Source organism: Bos javanicus, chromosome 10 (assembly GCF_032452875.1).
Source record: "Bos javanicus breed banteng chromosome 10, ARS-OSU_banteng_1.0, whole genome shotgun sequence".
Lineage (NCBI taxonomy): Eukaryota > Metazoa > Chordata > Mammalia > Artiodactyla > Bovidae > Bos > Bos javanicus.
This window is the reverse complement of record NC_083877.1, coordinates 20,277,814-20,297,598: the sequence shown is the minus strand read 5'-3', so window position 1 is coordinate 20,297,598 and position 19,785 is coordinate 20,277,814. Positions and strand designations below refer to the sequence as shown.

Below are 19,785 nucleotides of genomic sequence, written 5' to 3'. Positions count from 1 at the left end.
GATTACCAAAACCATTCAGATCCTGGGTAATTTATGCCTCTCTCACTCTCAATTTCCTAACCTACTAAACGAGCACCATTGTTCTGTAAGGATTCCTTGTTGAAAGTCTCCCCATAAGATACAGATTTTGATGATGAGGCAGGATGGTTGCATCCCATCAAAACTCCCATCAGCTGAAAATCCTTGTCTCACCAGGAGCCCTGTAGCCCTCCATCCAGAGCTGTCTGCACAATGGCCTTTGTCCAAAGACACATGCCAAGCTTTTTATCACTCACTCACCTGAGGTCTTAAAGGATAATGCTTCATTTCAGTCAACAATACGCCATAGTTGTAGCTTGCTAGAAAGCTCAGGCTGTAACCACGAGGTGTCTGGTTCACACTGAAAGCTTGAGACCACTTTGGCTTGAGTGAAGGTCATGGTGAATGCTCCTTCTTCCAGATTTTTCAAGTTTTCACTTCAAATTGAGTCAGGTGACCAGGACTGCTTACTTGGCCCCTCTTAGTTTCATTCCACAGACATTCTCCCGGATGTCTGCTCTGAGTCAGGGATGAGCTAAGACCCATAAACTCCTTTTCCAACCAAGGACTGATGATGCTCAGGCTATAACAATGCATGCATGCATGCTATGTCGCTTCAGTCGTGTCCGACTCTGTGCGACCCCAGAGACAGCAGCCCACCAAGCTCCCTGGCCCCTGGGATTCTCCAGGCTAGAGTACTGGAGTGGGTTGCCATTTCCTTCTCCACTGCATGAAAGTGAAAAGTGAAAGTGAAGTCGCTCAGTCGTTCGTGTCCAACTCTTCGTGACCCCATGGACTGCAGCCTACTAGGCTCCTCCGTCCATGGGATTTTCCAGGCAAGAGTACTGGAGTGGGGTGCCATTGTCTTCTCCCAGGTTGTACCAAAAATTCCCTTGAAAAGGGCATTCCCCAAACTTCCATGCAAACAGTAGTGACACTGCCAGAGCTCCCAGCTGGCTCCTTTCCAATGGGTCGTTTTGCTGTGCAGTCTTCCTCGCTCTTCTAATAAGCTGGGTTGTGAACTTCGTGATAGTAGAGACCACTTTTTCACGTACGTTTCACATCGAATGTGAAAAGCCGGCACACAGTAAGTACTCAATAAATGTTTGCTGCACAAAAATACTTCTTAAGATTTTTCGTATAGTTAATACATGTTGACTTCCTTGTAGAATTTAGTGCCCAAACTGTCTAACGAGCAATTAGTCTAGTTGATTTTCAGGCCTGAGATTCTAGGTAGTTAAAATAAGGCCAAAATGGAGGCGGGGGAATAGAAGGGCGAAGAAAAGGAGGACATTTCACGCAGAGGGAGATGTAGAAGCAGTAGAGCACAAGGTAATACCAGACACGGGGAGTGCACCATTTAGCCTAGAAGGTTAATACAGGGAGTTAAAGTGGGAGGTTAGAGCTAGATGCCAGGAATAGGTCTAAGGTTAAAGTCCAGAAGGAAGAAATAATAAGAGTTTGATAGGGAACAATAAGAGTAAGGCTTAAAAGAGCCGGTGGTGCATTAAATTTTGCAGCCAAGAGCTCCAACTAATGAAAGGCAGGATGGGCGTAGGAAATATATTCTCAAAGCTTCCTCTTATTTATGGGAGATCCGACTTCACACAGGAATCAGCAGAACACAGACTTCTCGGTTCCCCAGGGCCAAGACAGCCGGAGGAGCCCCGCCTCGAACCGTCACGTGGCCAGAAGCGCCCTTGGCACGTGACCCACCTCGCGCTAGGCCAATCAGCGTCTGCAGGGGCGGGGACGCGGAGTCTGAGGGGCGGGAGGATCGATTGAGCCTGCCTCTTCTCGCGAGCCTTGATGCTGTCGCTCCTCAGCCGCCCACGGCCCGGAGCGAAGGTCTCGCGAGGCTTGGGCGCTGCGGCGGTAGGAGGAGGACGGGGAAGGACGGAGCCCTGCCACGGCTGCCTCCCTCGCTCTCTCCCTCGCTCACTCGCCCGCCCCCTCCCTCCCTCCCCTCCCTTCCCCGGCCCCGGCTCCGGCCCCGGCCCATTAGCTGTTCCGTCTTCTGCAGGGAGGATGTCGGGCTCGTCGCTCCCCAGTGCCCTGGCCCTCTCGCTGTTGCTGGTTTCTGGCTCCCTCCTCCCAGGGCCAGGCGCCGCTCAGAACGGTAAGCGGGGCGCCGGGGGCCGGCCGGGCGGGGGCTGAGGGATGGTGGCGGCCGGAGAGGGCATTTCGGGGCCGGAGGAGGTGGCGGAGTCCGGGGAAGGGGGCTGGTCGGAGTCTGAGGTGCTGCGGGCCCGACAGGACCAAATGCCGGTCTCGAGTTCGAAGAGGCGCGCGGGTGTGAGAACCGGAGGCGCCTGTCCGAGAGGTGGGGGCGTCCGACAAGAGCTTGAGGTGTTGCTGATTTAGAGGCTCCACAGCTTGGGGCTCGTCGCTCCGAGTCGGGGAGGGGTCCCCGAAGAAGCCGACTTGAGCTGGAGTAGCGGGGGCGGATGAGGAAGGGGTGCAGCGTTTAAAGAAGGCTGCACAAGACCGACATTTGTGTTTAAAGTGACGGAGAGTGGTATCAGGCTCCACAGATGAACGGGGGTCCCGTGCGCTGGGGTCGTCCAAGGTTCTTCTGGGGCTCTGTAAGACTGGTGACATCCTTAAAAAAAAAAAAAAAAGACGTTGGGGGAAGGGAGTCCTGAAGAATACTGAGCAGAGTACTAGAGTCCTAAGGAGAGGGTAAGGAATCAGGGAGCCTTGGCTGTGGAGGTGGAGGGAAGGTGGGTGGAAAGCCGAGGTAGTGGGTTGACTGCAGTAGGGGATCTGGAAAGAGGAGCAGCAGAAGCTCTAAACGAAGTGGGGGAAGAGGGCTGGGTTTGCTAAGGAGGGTGGAGTGTTGGGCATTCTAGGGTAGTGGTTGGGAGAGCAAAAAGGAGTTTCTAAATAAGGAGAGGAAAAACGAGCAGAGGATGGGGAGAAAGGGTTGAAACTGAGGTAGGGGGAATTATTTGTTAGAGAAATAAGGGTGCCTGGCTATAGAAATGGAAGTGGGGGAAGACAGAAAATAAGGGAAGGGAGTAAAATGCAGGAAGCCGGGGGTGTAATGTTGGTTTGCAGTGTGGAGGATATATTAGGGGAGGGAGGAGCTGAGTTTTGGCAAGTGCTGTATGATATTGGTTGGGCCTTTCACACTGCTGAAACTGCAGTGGTGGGATTGAGGGCCGGCGCTGGAGAGAGGGAGATGGAGGGAAGTGTGTTTTTAAGATCGAAAAGTTTCAAAAACAGAACAGACATTATTTCTGAGGAACATAAAAGTAGTCCTTGGGATGTGTTCAGGGTACAGTGGAAAGGAGATGATTGAACTGAAGATAACTGAACTGGGTTTTGAACTGAAATCCTTTCGAGAAGATGGAGACATGGTGGGGAAGCATGGTGATGGGGGATCTAGACAAAAAAGATTCTGACTGTTAAAGATATGTGTTAAAATTCAGCTGCTGAATCGATCTTTTAGAGATGAGATTAGAAGTATTGTGAACCAGTTTCTGCTCTTGTGGAGACAGCCTTTAAGAGATTTCAAAAATATTTTTCTAGGAAAAAAATTGTGAGGTTGAACTTATTCGTGACTTTACTGGAGAGTGAACTGTAAATTCTTTTTGCTAATTCTTTGGTGTTTCTTTGTTATGCTAGAATAGTTTAAAATTACTCTTGTTGGAATAGCTGAAATTAAAATGGCTTTCATTAAAAAAATCAGTGATAAAGCTAATGGAGTTAAGCATTCTAAGGAGAATGCATGCTTAAAATGCTGAAGATTACAATGAAAATGTATCAGTCAAGGTCGAAAAAGCACCAGTTAAATGTAAGTGTTTGTTATACCAAATCATATAAATAAAATCTTATGTATGCTTCATGGCTTCAAATATCACTGCAGGGGTCAGGAAGGAAACATTTTTCTATTTCTAGCATTGGATATGTGAAGCATATTGGGTATTTTACACTTCAAAGCATGAGGCCACTGTGGAAGGCAAGGTAGAGTTAGTCTGATTTGTCTTATCAGTTTTTAGTCTGTGTTACCAATAATTTCAGCTATTCTTGTGAGAAAAGGTTTCATTAGGCACAATAGGTGAGAGATTTTTGATCTTAACATGTTTAATCTTTGTGCTGGCACACAGCTTCTTAGAAAATTTATAATACAGTGAAATTGTAGTTTCTTAGCAACTAAAGCAAGGCTTTTGCATAGGCCTATGAAGACTCATCTGGCTATTCTCAGTGATATGTGTTCTAAATACAGCATAGTGCAGCCTTTTCCTTGAAATGAGCTTGAATTCAGTCACGTGACTCGTGAAGTGAAGGTGAGCTTGTAGTTGACCCAAATGAATGTAAATTTAATTCAAGAAAAAAAGGCTGTTTTTTGAGTTTGAGTCCATATAGGCAAGGATGCCTTTTTATAGCATGTCGGTAAGATTAAAGTTTTCTATTGGTAATAGCTCTTCAGTAGTCTGACCTCATGTCTTGGGGTTTGTATTTTCTTATAGTGTTTCAGAAGTGGATACTGTGTTCTAGATGATCTTGAAAAGTTGGATTATCTATTTAAAATGATGACTTTAAAAAAGAAACCTCCCAAAACCTCGAAGTATTTCTGGTTTAAGTATGTGGTAGTTTAGATTGAGTATAGATGCTTTTCAAAAGGTCTGTTGCATTATTCCTAAAGTGAAGAATTTGAATTAGAAGACCCTTAAGGTCTCCTCTAGCTGTGATCCATTACCAGAGAGATTCAGGACTTTTCATTCAGATAGAATTCGTTTCCCATCCAGATACATAGACTTGTAGGATCGTAGTTTCAAGTAAAATGCTTATTTAAGGTGTCATTTTAAAGGAAGAAACCTGACCTAAAAAATAAACTTCCTGGTAAGACTTTGAAAGCTTTAGACTGAAATTAAAATTGAGTTTAGTGTAAACCAGACAGTAATATATGATGGTCAAGAGCACAGACTTTGGATCCTGATAGACCATCTCTTGGACTGAGTGACCTTGAGTAATATGCTTACTACTTCCAGGTCTCAGTTTTATCATCTGTAAAATGGGGTTTATAATAATGCAGTCCCCTAGGGATGATGTGAGAATTAAATGAAACAGTCTTAAAGCACTTAGATTTCTGCCTGGCATATAATTAGTTTTGGGGAGTAAATTTTTACTATATGTAGCACTTGTTACTATATGTAACATATGTTACTATATGTAACATATGCTACATTACTATATGTAGCATAACAGTACTATATGTACTAAGTGTAGCATAACAGTACTATATGTACTGTTTGCTTACTATAGTGAGTAAATGTTAGTTATTTACTATTATTATCCTTTAGAAGTACCACTATTAATTACTTATTTTTCTTTGTGTGTATATTGAGCTTTGTTAATGCTGCTCAGTGTCATCTTGAATAAAGTTAAATAGGGCATTTGAAGGCCCCAGATTTGTGCTTTTTGCTTATGTAACTTTTTTAGAAAAGTGACCAGCTGTGTTGCGTCTGCATTTGTAGATTCTGGTGAGGAAGTTCATATTTCCATTTCATTGTCTGGGAGATTTCATGTTTTTGTTTTGTTTCAGTGAACTAAGTATCTTGTGAATAAGAGAAATAGAATGTAGTGCCTGGACTACAGTGAAGTGTTGAAGGTGTTAAGTGATGAGTGCATGTGAAGTGTGAAAATGTAATATATTCATATTGAAAATATAAAAATAGATAACACTGCTTAGTGGAAGAAAATGAATCTAATGAATTTTATTATTAATGATCTAAATTTTAAGAAACCATTTTGCTTGGATGATACTAGATAGTTGTGAACATTGTGTAAAAATGCCAGTATTTGCATGAGATGATTCATGAATCTTTTTCTTTTCTGTCAAGTGCTGTTTGCTTCAGTGGTTTGGCAGTTTTCTCTCCTTGAGTATGTTTTTAGACATTTGCTGTTGATTGTGCATCTCTCCTTTGGGTGAACTAAAATGAGCAGTGGAAGACATGGTATCTATGGCAGCTGTGGCACAAATGACATGCCAGATATCAAGCAACAAATCTTAACATAATTAGTCCAAAAAAAGATTTTAAATGACCAGAAGAAATTGTTTGCCTTGAAATTCATTAGCATTTCCTAAGGAGATCATAAGCCTCCAGACCCTCATGCAAATGACGACAGTGTCACTACTGATGTAATGAAGCTTCCAGGCACGAGTAATTGGTCAGGGGACCAGGGTGGAAAGGCCATGTTACAACATCAGGCTCTGTTTCTGGGCTGTTAGTCTTTGCTTTTAAGGGTTCCTGGATTCAAATTAGAAAAGAGATGCGGTTAGGTTTTTGTGTTGCCTGACATAACAGAGCTTACCCTGTTAGTATACCATGGTTCAAAACAACAGAAGACAATAAAATAAAAGCCTTTACATGTAAATGTGCTCCACAGTCCAAACATTTGGTGTAAATTAAGATTGAAATTCATTACAGGTCTGGTTTTGTGTGAGTTATGCAAATCCTCATGAAAAATTAGACTGCTTTGTCGTAAAGTAATTCCTTGATTGTTCTCATTAATACAATTTTGATGGGAAACATTTTCTCTTGTGGAGTATACATTTAGACATTAGTAAAAGGCAAAATGTCATTGTGTTGTCTTTATTCATATTTTTAGAATAAAAATAAATATTTAACGGGTCTGCAAAGATAACCAGATATGAGAATAAAAGTGCTCTGGCAGTTTGGACATTGTTTTTCATTTATTTAGTTTGAGCTGTTTTTTCAAAGTTATATTTCATATTTAAAATCTGAAATTTTTGCTGGGTCTATGTAAAGTTGTTTTTGTTTTTACAAGACAATTTGGGAAGAAGATAAGGTGTTCATATCTGTACAAATTAAGCACGTAGAAAAATAAGGAATGATTGGGATATCACACAGGAGGTGTTCAATGAAAGCTTGAATAAAATTTTGCAAAGAAATTTTGGAAAAGAGAATTCTATGAAAAAGTGTCTGAGGCAGTCTCTTTACAGTGAGCACATTCTGGACAGGATCAGAGGTAGAGAATGAAGTTCTGAGAGAAAAGACAGAAGAAAGGCTATAGTTGTAGTACACGGAAGAAACAGGAAGCAAGAATGAAAAATGAATCTTCCTTTGACGAGCATCTGGATAAATAGAATCTGTTAGAAAAGACCAGGGTCCTCTGGAGTAAATCCGTACATCAAAATTAAAATATGTAATGATGAAAAATCATCTCCTGAGAACAGTTGGCCTTGCTTTCAGTGTGCCTCTTTAAACAAAACACTGTCATTTTACATGAATTCTTATAAATGCCATTGATGATATGGAGCTTAATTTTAAGCACCTTAGATAATGCATTTTTAAATTGTGAGGTTTTGATGGATTTTTTTCCCCTGAATTCCTAATTTTAGTTGAAAAGGATTAGCTTTGTAAAGGCAGGAAACCTCTCCAGTAAAACTAGTTGAAAATAAACTATTGCATTCTATAAGCTTATATATAGAAAAGTAAACTTCTCACTGAATTTAAAGTAAAATATTGTAGTGATCCTATGTAAAAGCATTATTCCAGAGATATTGATGTGTACATTAAAAAAGTTGAATACACAAGTAAATTTTATGTTTTTCAAGAGTTTATTCAAGAGTCAAGATTTGTACAATTCAGGTTTACTGTGTAAAGTTGAAAGTAGGCCTGTTTTTATTGTGTGTTTTTGTATATATGCAAAGACAGATGTTTATTAGTCAAACCTAATTAACTTGAGGTTATTTTTTTCTTATCATTGAGAACTTTTAATTGGTCTATGTGGAAACGGGGTTTACTAAATGTGTAAAGAGTTCCCCTAAGTAGATTATTTGCATACAGGAAGTTAGTTGTAGATTTATTTGATGTCCCTCAGACATCCCCTGGTTTTTTGTTTTGTTTCTTGTTTCTGTTGTGTTTCAAATTAAAAAACCCAGTCTTACCTTTTCATTAAAGCTGTATTAAGTTCCTTTTTCTTTTGCATTTCTGAAAACAGTTATGGAATGTTTTAAGACTAACCTCCTTTCCACATACTGAAACCTTACAGTATGGTAATGGTGTTTTGCAGAAGTATGTCAGTTTGGATGTGCTTTGCTTCTCTTTGCTTTGTCTTGATTTATATCATTGTTACACCTAAGTATTGCTTCAAATTAACTAGACAGCAAAACAGAATGAGATGATTTGAAGTCACTCTGAAGGTGTCAGGATTCTATATATTATGTAAGACTATTATTAGAAAACATTAAGTTCTAAATTGTACCAATAATTTTAATCAATTTCAAATGTATACTCATATTCTAGAGGTGATTAAATATAAAATACAAAACAGTGTCAAGTCCTTTCTGATAGAATACTAACAGGGCAAAATGTTTCATATGCAGTAGGTACATTTTTTAAAAAAGGAGTGTGCTTGCATATATAAATTATGTTATTGATTCTTCTTTTGCTAATGATAGTATTTGTAAACCACTAGACTAGGTGATGTATAAATTCCCTTCTGGTTCTAAAATCACACAGTTCTATTAAGCTTACAGTTTAGAAGGCCTAGAGAGAGAATGCTTTGTTTAAATGAAGTTTAGAAACTTACTTTTTTGAAATTAAGGAAAACTGCCTTTGAGGCATCCACTGTTTTGAAATCCAACTGCCTGTAAACCTGTTTCAGATGACACTTGTAGTTTATGTTTCAGGGAAGGCAGAATGGTGTATGTTATAGAGATCGCATATTAAACTTGCTGGGAAAATTGCCAGTGTGAATGAAACAATTAAGAAATGAAAATCACTCCCTGGTAGGTAGATATTTTGTGTTTTCTCTGTTGGTTGAAGGGCAGTTGGCTACTGAAGAGGCAATGAAAAGACAGTGAAGCACACTTAACTAATTGTGTTTTTATGTTATCATTTGAGGAGCTTTGCTATTTTTGAATTAATTTCTCCTGTCCTTATGCATTTTTTAAAGACCTTTAAACCTGTTCATTATAGTTGAACGGGTAAACCCAAGCATTACTTGAATTAAGTCTGAGGAAGTTTGTAGATTGATATTCCTTAGAAACAGAGTGTCAAAGTCTCAGATTATGAATTTATTCATTATTTTACTATAAATTGGTTAGGTCCATTTCCTGTTTTTTCTTTTGTACATTTTTGTCAGAATTTCAAACTTTAAAAAGTAGAATGAATAATGTTAATAAACGTCCTTATAATCATCATCTAGTGTCAGTTATCAGCCACATCCTTGCTGCTTATTAATTTAAAAATAACCTGAAAAATTAACATTACAAATTAAAATTTTCTAGGTGTTGAAATGTAGCTAAGGATTAGCTTTCATTCATAATGTAGAAATAATTTGGTTTGTATACAACGATGCTGTAATGACTTTAAAAATATAAAAGCTCTTTAGCAAAAGACTTTCAAACTTTTGACCCAGATAAATAGGTTTTATTTGTGACTAAGTATATGTAGAAATATGTAATGTTTTGTGAAACAATATCTTTCCTTACTCTGTAATATATTTAAAGGAAATTATTGTTACATTCTAAATTGATTTCATAATTCATTAACAGGCTATGAGATTGATGTTTGAAAGACAGAGCATTGTCACGTATGGAGTAGTTTTGTTTTATTTACATATACCATGTACTATGGAGCAATATGATTTTTATAAGCATAATAAGGATTTTCACAAGGCATTTCTCTGTAATATCAACATGTACTGTTATTAGTCATTATTAGTAAAGAGAATACAGCATTGTTTAACAATACATTACCCATTACTTATATAATATTGATTCTTCCATCCCATTTGAATTTCCGAAAAAGGGAAGGCTATAATAATTTGAATATCATAATCAAAGCACAAGTTTTCCAGTATGTTTAGTTGTCCTTTCTTTTAAATTAGAGCTAATAGTCATTATTCCCTAGCCCTGCCTTTGAGTTATTGGTTGAGTACAAGACTGGAACGCTGCTGTTTATTCTGAGCTGAATGCTTACTCTGATGCTGTTGTTTGAGGCACATTTCTGGTGAGTACAGAGTAACTTGAACACTGGCCAAGGGAAGGAAGGGAGAGGGAAGCAGAACCATCAATGAAGAATTATTTGCTTTTCATGTGTAAGATACTAGAGTAGCAAGTTTATTTTCTTGTCTTTAGATATCACTGCTTCTTGAAGGAGAAAAAGGCAAGATGTCTTGTCCTGTGTTGGCAACTACTTTTGAAGTAATTTTCAATCCATAGATTGAATGAAAATGTGAAATTTAAATTAGGGTTTTTCAATTTTATAAGTTTAACAGGTTGGAAGCTATTGTGGACCATGTGGAAAAAAATAGCTAAGCAGCTCCAGCATTGAAATTATATTAATCCTGAATCTCAAATAATTCATCAAGAAAGATGAAATAAATGGCTTTAATGCAAACCAGAAAGGGCTGCTACCTGGAAAAGAGCAAGTATAAAGAGGTTTCAAGTAACGTGCAGTGAAATGTCATTGAATTACTCTTAGACAAATAAGATAGTGATCACGTATCAAAATTATGGTTTCTATTTTCTTACTAGGATTGAAGTCCAAATAATTATCAACACATTCCAACCACATTTAGGAAAAGATGCAGATAGTTATACGCTGATGGTAACATAAGACAGGAGAAAAACCTGAAGGAGCTAAATTTAGGAAAAGGGAGCACTAGGGGGATGTGATTATCTATTAATACCTTCAGGGTAGCAGTGTAAATGAAGTAAGGGAATTAGGTAGTCTCCAAAGATGGATGGGCTGTATCAAAGAGCAGTGGCTTAGACCACTGGGAAGAAAAAGCATAGGTTTAGTATTAAGAAGATGATTTAAATGCACCTAGCAGAATAGAGTTATTTGCACTCACTCATGATCAGAGCCATTATAAGTAGGGCAAAGAATGGGTTGATAAGGACCTCATAAAATAGAATATCTCTTTTTGTTATATCTAGTACTTGTTTAGGAGCTCAGTAGGAGTAAAAAACCTCTATGGGAATGAATAGGCAATGAGATGGATTTTGCAGAAAGGTTTTTTTTTTTTTTTATGGCTATGCCCTTTGTCTTGGGGTACTGTCTCCTCCACCTGGAATTGAACCCAGGCCTTCTGTGGTGAAAATGCAGAGTCTTAACCCCTGGCCTGCCAGGAAATTCCCTTTCTAGAGGTTTTTAAGGGTCAAAAATTAGTTTGTTTCTAGCTCTAAATTTCTGTGATTATGATTCAAGAAAAATAGATTAATTTTGAAATCCATTAAAGTAGCTTTTAAGACCTGCTGGTAATACTTTAAACAGAATTCTGTTTATTATAACCTTCATAAGCAACTTCTTTTAGTTATAAAAAATGGACACTGAAATTTTCCCAATGTCTGTTTAACACATAGAAACATAAGCTTCTTAAGAGTTCATTCATTAGACTGAGTGGAGCCTAGTAAAAGTTTAACCTTTGGTTCTTAGAAATTAGGTCCATTTTAGCTGTTAAGGAAGGCTTATCAGGAAATGAGCACTTCAGATTAATTCTTAAGGCTTTATCAGTCAAAATACTTCTGTGATAGAAACCTGAGCCTGTTTTATGAGTGGAGATGGTGCTGCAATACTTTGGTGGAGATGGGAGCTCATTTTTATTATCTGAAAGAGTGTAGGGTTGCTAGATCAAAATGTGGGATGCCCAGTTATATTTGAATTTCAGAAAAATAATTAGGAATTTTTATTTGGCACCTCTGGTAATCCTAGAAGAATGTCTTTTTTGCTATTTTTACCTTCCATTTAGAACTTAATAGAGTCTTGTAATTTGATAGTTTTTGTATAGTCACTCAGTCGTGTCCAACTCTTTGGAGTTCCACAGACTGTAAAGATCCCCAGGCTCCTCTGTCCATGGAATTCTCCAGGCAATGATCCTGGAGTAGATTGCTCTTCCCTTCTCCAGAGGATCTTCTCGACCCAGAGATCAAACCTGGGTCTCCTGCATTGCAGGCAGATTCTTTACCAGTTGATCTACAGGAAAGACCTGTATTGTGTATTCAAAGAAACCTTTAAAAGGTAGATTTAATATGAGCAAAATCATGTTACATTGCAAATTCTGTATGAGTAAATGTAGTTTGAAAAGTGAAAGTGAAGTCGCTCAGTTGTGTCCGACTCTTTGCGACCTTATGGACTGTAGCCTACCAGGCTCCTCCCTCCATGGGATTCTCCAGGCAAGAGTACTGGAGTGGGTTGCCATTTCCTTCTCCGGGGGATCTTCCCGACCCAGGGATTGAACCCGGGTCTCCTGCATTCCAGGCAGATGCTTTAACCTCTGAGCCACTGTTACATCACATTTATATATATTTTTTTTCAATTCTGCTATCTTATATTTGACAGTTTTTAATTTATTCTTTTAAGAATTAAAGCTATTTTAAGGTGAAGTTAGGGTCTCAGGCTTTTTTTTCCCCCCGCAGTTCGCCTTTTCTCTTACCTAAGGGAAAAGTGAAAGTCACTCAGTAGTGTCTGACTCTTTGTGGCCCCATGGACTATACATGTAGTCCATGGAATTCTCCAGGCCAGAATACTGGAGTGGGTAGCCTTTCCCTTCTCCAGGGATCTTCCCAACCCAGGGATCAAACCCAGCTCTCCATCATTGCAGGTGGATTCTTTACCAGCTGAGCCACCAGGGAAGCCCAAGATTACTGGAGTGGGTAGTCTATCCCTTCTCCCACAGATCTTCCTGACTCAGGAATGGAACTGGGGTCTCCTGCATTCAAGAAATTCAATCATCGACATTCCCTAGTAGAGGGGGATAATTCAGTGAAAACGCTAGTCTGCTAACAATCATCTAAAAACGCATATTTTATGATATGATAGAGTCATAACCAAACCTGAAATAATCTGGCCCTTTTCACTAGAACTTTATTTTCCTCTTCACTTTGCTATTAACTATTCAAGAAACAGCTGGCAGATTCTTTACCAGCTGAGCTCCCAGGGAAGCCCCTCCTTAGCTAGAGTATTTTAAAATTTAGGACACTATTGTTTGAGGGTATATGATAAAGATGGGGCTCTTGGTTCAAGGATTGTCCCTTCCAGTTTTTCCTTAGGGTCTTGGAACATATTTGCTTTCTTGTCTTGGAAGAAGAAAAGAAATGAATGAAGATATGACTGCCCACACCCTTTTCTTCTTAGTGGGTTCAGAATAATTTTTAACTTGCTTAATTATAACCACCTGATTTAGAGAATCAGGGAAAGTGTATGTGGGATGTAATTTCTTCATAGTTTATTTCAGTACTAAGAAAAAAATCATGGTTTCATGAGCTTTATTATAAAGTCTTTTGATTGGAGGTGTGTTGCTGTGTATCATTCAGTATAAGAGATCTACTTCCTGTCCTTTTGTTGTGGACTTGGATGAGGTGGCTGTAAGAATGGTAAGAATTGAACAGTGTACTCCAGGGTTAATGGTATTAAGTATTAAGTAGTATAAAGATCATCATAACTATTCTTATACATATTTATTTGAAATATATTTAAGGTAGTTTAACAAAGTATTAAAAATAATTCATGGTTTTATGAAACTAGAACATTAGTATATTTTAAATTTGATGCCTAAACTGAGTTGGAAACCATAGTACTGGGTAAGTAAATTGATAATCTGAACATTAGTATATTTTAAATTTGATACCTAAACTGAGTTGGAGACCATAGTACTAGGTAAGTAAATTGATAATCTGTCACTGTTATAAACGTGAAATGTAAATAAAACCTATTAGATCGCCTTCTGGGACAGTGTAGTTGAATGGAAAAAGGTGCTCAATTTGGCAGTAGCTCTGGATTCTACTTCTGTTTAAGTTCCTGTGGTTTCTCTTTTTAAAATTAGTGTAATACTTAATCTGTAGGGGTTTTATGAGATAAGATAGTAATATATGGAAAATGCTTTATAAACTGCTGTACTGTATCGAGTCATGTAGGGATAGTTTTGAATTATAAGGCTGGTACTTTTAAGTTGTTTACTTTTAATATGCTAACTACAACTCTTGTAGTTTCATAGCAAAGTGAAGAGGAAAATAAAGTTCTAGTGAAAAGGGCCAGATTATTTCAGGCTTGGTTATGACTCTTATCATACCATAAAATATGTGTTTTTAGATGATGGTTACCAGACTAGCCTTTTCACTGAAAATCCCCCTCTACTAGGGAAGGTCGATATTGAATTTCTTACAATCCTTGATAAACTTCCCGGGTGGTGCAGTGGTTAAGAATCCTGCCAGTGCAGTAGATGCAAGAGACACAGGTTTGATCTTTGAGTCAGGAAGATCCCCTGGAGTAGGAAATGGCAACTCACTCTTATATTCTGGCCTGGAAATTTTCCATGGACAGAGGAACCTGGCAGGCTACAGTCCTTGTGGTTGCAAAAAGTTGGACATGACTGAGTGACTAAGCATAGAGCAGCCATCCTCACTTTACATAGTAACTTCATTCCCCGAAAATTAATAATGAAAACTGTGCAAGAATACTTTGTGGTGTATTTAGAAAAGAGTTAGATTCTAGGCTCAGACTGTGTTCATCTTGAGTAACATTTGAAAGTTGTGTAGAAAGAGGGACAGTTCTTTGTTGTACAAGACACTTTGTGGGATATCGAAGATCCCTGGTCCCAGGCTGTTAATGATATCCAAATTATTGTGTTAACCAAAAGTACACTTACAACTTTACATGCTTTGTAAAAGTCAGAGCAGCTTCAGTTGAGAACATTTCCATTTTGTGCCTGCACTTAAGTATCCTCTGATAATGGGTTATAGTGCCTAGTTCCTGAGACAACCTCTGGTCAAAACCACACCTCTTCTAGGAATGGAAAGGCAAGGAGAGCAGCTGTTGCCTTGTTTTTATTGTCTTTGTTGACATGTATTAAAGCAGGGATGCAAACTTGTTTACCATAGGAGCTAGGCAAGTACTATTTGCTAAAGTGGAGAATATGATAGATGCTTTGACTGAATACTGGACTTTTAAAAAGTACTGTGCGGGTCCTACAGTGTAGAACATGGAACTCTGCTCAATGTTATGTGGCAACCTGGATGGGAGGGGAGTTTAGGGGAGAATGGATACATACATATGTATGAACATGAACTCTGGTAAAGTCCGGGAGATGGTGAGGAACAGGGACACCTGGCTTGCTGCAGTCCATGGGGTTGCAAACAGTCGGGCAAAACTTAGTGACTGAACAACAGCATATGTATGGCTTAGTGGCTTTGCAGTTCACCTAAAACTATTACAGCGTTGTTAATCGGCTATACCCCAATACAAAATAAGTTTCTTTAAAAAAAATACTGTGCTGGTCAAGTAAGACTGTCAGTGGCCCCCTGTTTTGTGTCCTCTTCACCAAAGAATTATGTTACAGATTTTGAAGCCTAAGAGATTGGATTGGAGTCTTGATTTTTGCTAAGTCTCTTACTCTGTTTCCTCATCTGTTTATTTGGAATAATAAACATCTCACAGGTTAGAATGAAAGGCATGCATAAATCAACTAGCATGGTAGCTGACACAGAATGTGCTTGATAAGATTTATTGTCACTAATAGCCTTCAGTTATCTTGGTTTACTTTTTTAAATTTTATTTTTAATTGAAAGATAATTGCTTTACATTGTTGGTTTCTGCCATACAACAGTGTGAATCAGCCATAGTATACATATGTCCCTTCCCTCTTGAGCCTCCCTCCTACCCCGCCACCCAACCTCCCCTTTCTAGATTGTCACAGAGTATCAGGTTGAGCTCCCTGTGTTATACAGCAACTTCCCATTAGCTATCTATTTTACATATGATTGGGCTTCCCTGGTGGCTCAGCTGGTAAAGAATCTGCCTGCGATGCAGGAGACCTGGGTTCGATCCCTGGGTTGGGAAGGGCTCCTGGAGAAGGGAAGGGCTATTCCAGTACTGGAATATTCCAGTATTCTGGCCTGGAGAATTCCATGAACTGTATAGTCCATGGGGCCACAAAGAGTTGGACACAACTGAGCGACTTTCACTTCACTTACATGTGATAGTGTATATGTTTCAATGACACTCTCTCAATTTGTCCCACCCTCTCCTTCCCCTGCTGTGTCCACTAGGACGTCGACTAGATGTCCATCGACAAATGAATGGATAAAGAAGTTGTAGTAATATATATAATGGAATATTACTCAGCCATAAAAAGGAACACATTTGAGTCAGCTCTAGTGAGTTGGATGTTACAGAGCCTGTTACATAGAGTGAAGTAAGTCAGAAAGAGAAAAACAAATAAATATTAATGTATATATAATGGAATCTTGCTTTACTTTTTAACCTGTTTGAAAGCTAGCTATACTTACAGTGAAATGGTTAAGAAATTTGAAATCTCTAATATGGGGGATATTAGACTTCTTACTTTCAATAGAAACAGGGAAGTAATTAAAATGAAATTTTTAGGTTAATACACAACTTACCTACCACTTAAGGTATTTGGAGCCTGATGATTTTAAGCTGTTTGGAGCCTGATGCTTATAACACTATAAACATGCAGATTCCAAACTATTTCAGTAGATTAGCCTCCTTAGTCTTTCAAGTTAGCTTTCAATCTTAGCAGAGCAATGATCTTTATTTAGCATGATATTTGTTTTTGAACTAATGTTGGAGCAGGTAATTTTGATAGTATTGCAGTACCTTATTGCACCTTCAAAATTAGATTATGCCATAGAAGTGACATACTTTTATATTTGTTGCTTGAGCTAGAAATTTAGCAACATGATTTTTACTAGGAAACTGATTTATGATTTTCTTTCATTTGCCCAGTAAATGTCTTGAAAGCTCTACATTTTCTTGGTTCGTGTAAAAAACCTTTAGAGGCATATACATCTTGTTGTATATCTTGTTTTCATACTTTAGCAGCAGAAATTTTTTAAACTTTTATTTTTCTTCAGTAATTAACACAGTAACCTAAATGATTAAAGCAACACTTATGCTTTATTTCCTTGTTCCTGTTCTTCTTACTTCTGTTGTTCATCTTTGTTTTCCTCCACAATATTATTTTGAGCCTTATGTTATAATGATAAGTATGTATTATTTTTTATAAGTCCCCCTCTCCCTGCTTGGCAACCCACTCCAGTATGCTTGCCTGGAGAATTCCATGGACAGAGGAGCCTGGCAGGCTACAGTCCATAGGGTTTCAAAGAGTCAGACAGGACAGAGCAACTAGTACACACATCTTAACTTTAGTGTTTTCTACCCACCTCTACTTGGTCCTGTCAGAGCAACTAGTACACACATCTTAACTTTAGTGTTTTCTACCCACCTCTACTTGGTCCTGTCCTTTCTGGTATTTTCAGTTGTTTCTAGATAAACATTTGGCACTTTTAAACTCTTTGTCCTGTTTTATTTGAATCCCTTTGAGACAGAGGGGTAGCAAATTCTGTTATACTTCTAATACACAAAATTTTGTTTACCTGACTGATATTTTGAACTGATACGTTTGCATACTGACTTCTGGGTATTTTTGCTTTTCCTAGTAGATGTTTACTGAGATTTTTCTAACATGCTTTTTTAATCCCCACAGGGTTGTATAAAGTCCATATTTTTCAGAAACAGTTTAGGTAGTCTTTGAGGCCAGTTACAAAGGAAATTAATTCCTGAAGGAACTGGGGACATCAAGGCAGAAGGAACTTCAGACAGGCAGCTGTTAATGAATATTGATTGTAACCTGTGAGGTACTTGCTGTGGGCTGGTAAATTTTAGTGCTTCCCTGCAAGACTGCCTCTTAACTGTGGAGTGCACATGAAACATTCTGAAATGTCTGCCCATGGAGCATATAATTTGCTTCTCAGTGGCAGGTAGACATTAAAATTCAATTATGGGTTGGGGGTAGTGTTAGGGGTAATCAGATTTTACAGCTGTAGGATGAAAAGGTAAATTTTGATGTGCATTAAAGGAAAAAAAAATTAGAGTATACAGAGAAGTAAATGAAAACTGCTCAGAAATAGACAGAAGTATGAGCTTGCTGGCATTTGTATTTCAGTAACAGGTACGTATATTTTACCAGCTGTTTAAAGTCAGAATGGGAAAGGATTTGAGTGGAACATGTTTTCAGTAGTGTCTTAAGAGTGTCACCTTACCATTCTGCAGTACTAGCCATTGCCTCTGAAAAAGCTCAAGAAGTGTATCGTCTTAAACTCTCAAAATACACCATTGGAAAAACCTGACAGGCCTAGTAGTACCAGGTGAACCTGCAGTAACCAGATATATAAGCTTGTGAGCTATCTCTGCCTAAAAGGTAATGAAGTTTTCATCAGGTTGAAGATTCAAAGAATAAATATAGCTAACTACAGGAGGCAGTATTAGAGGCAGAGAGGCTGACTCTTCCTACCTTGAATAGTGATTAAATAACTTTTTGACATGGAATTATTTAACTTAAAATTTTGAAAAAGGAAAGTTACTGGAAAATTAGGAAAGGACTTGCTTAACATAATTTCAAATAATGCTTAGGTATTATAGGTAAAATATTAAAGTTCTCCCTTTCACCCTCGATGCCCATTCCTCAGGATAAGTGCTGTTAGTAGTTGGTTGTGTTTCTTTTCAAAGCTTGTCCTATAAAGACTTGAACATTTATAGGCTGTAGTGCTTTGTTGTCATTGTTTAGTCACTAAATTGTGTCCATCTCTTTGCGACCCCATGGACTGTAGCCCACCAGGCTCTTCTGTCCATGGGATTTCCCAGGCAAGAATACTGGAGTGGATTGCCATGCACTCTTCCAGGGGATCTTTCTGACCCAGGGATCCAGCCCCGGTCTCCTGCATTGCAGGCAAATTCTTCACCACTGAACCACCTGGGAAGCCCCTGTATTAATTATGTTATAATTCATTTTGATATTTATAGCCTTCATTTTTTAAGTATAGTAATTGGAGTGACACATCCTTTCATTTATATTAGTGTATGGAGCCTCTAGGATACATCTGTTGTTATTGTCACTGAAGGGAATTATGTTGATGATGACTGAATTCTTGATAAGAAATTGGCTCACTGAGAGGACCTTTCTCATTCCAAACAAGGAAAAGCTTCATTAAATGGAAAAAGAAGAATATATTGCTGTATTTTTATACTCAGTCATTTTTTTTTTGGTGGAAATCTTAAAAGTTTATACATTTACTATTTGGCATGTAAATAATTCCTGGGACAACTCTGCTAATTTTTAATGGAAGTGTACTGTATACAGTTTTGCTATCCCTTTTCAAGAGAAGCATACTGCCTGTGTTTGGGGCAGTAGGTTAGTAATATAACCTGATCCTTCCCCTCATTGTGGAGGTGGAGGTAGTACCTAATTGTGGAGTTATGAGATAATGAAGACCTGAAACAAAATGATAAGAGTATAATTAAGTAATTATGAGAGAATAGTTTTGGGTTGTTGACTGAACATTGGGATTTCCAGAGGAATTGAGGAGGGAGCAGATTTTAGTATATAGAACATTTGTGAACAGGAATCAAGAATTTTGGATTCTAGTAAGGGTTTTCAGCTACATTCTAAGCCTCTTTGGACTATGATATCTAAGTGTTAGATTGGGGTGAGAATTAGCTTTAGGAATTTTCAAACAGTAGCAAGTTTTTTTCTTTAAAAAGTAGAATCTTAAGTTTTAATTAGATAAATGTAGAGCTGTTTGGGGGAGAAGGAATCCACTAACTGTTCCAAAGAATCCTTAGGGCCCGAGGAGCTGGCTTTTAAAATTATTGAAATATATGACCCCTTTGTAGACCTACTTCTGAAGTTTTTGCACAAGGATGTTTCTTACCTTTGATTTACAGTCTGCTTGGGCATTCTTGGTATCTGTGGATACTTTGCAAAGTA

The 19,785-nt window shown here is 38.4% G+C and overlaps 1 protein-coding gene across 2 annotated transcripts in view; it reads left to right on the top strand.

Annotated features, from left to right (window-relative positions):
- The first annotated feature begins 1,882 nt into the window (after window positions 1-1,882).
- NPTN (neuroplastin) overlaps window positions 1,883-19,785 on the top strand; it is a 64,375-nt gene continuing 46,472 nt past the window's right edge. The window contains exon 1 of one of the 2 annotated variants that reach the window (XR_009739041.1): window positions 1,883-2,137. Coding sequence is in view for 1 of the 2 variants with exons in the window: in XM_061430304.1 (XP_061286288.1) it covers window positions 2,047-2,137 (91 nt within the window). In the remaining variant the exon portion in view is untranslated. The remainder of the gene's footprint in view (window positions 2,138-19,785) is intronic. The other variant, XM_061430304.1, reaches the window with a different exon arrangement.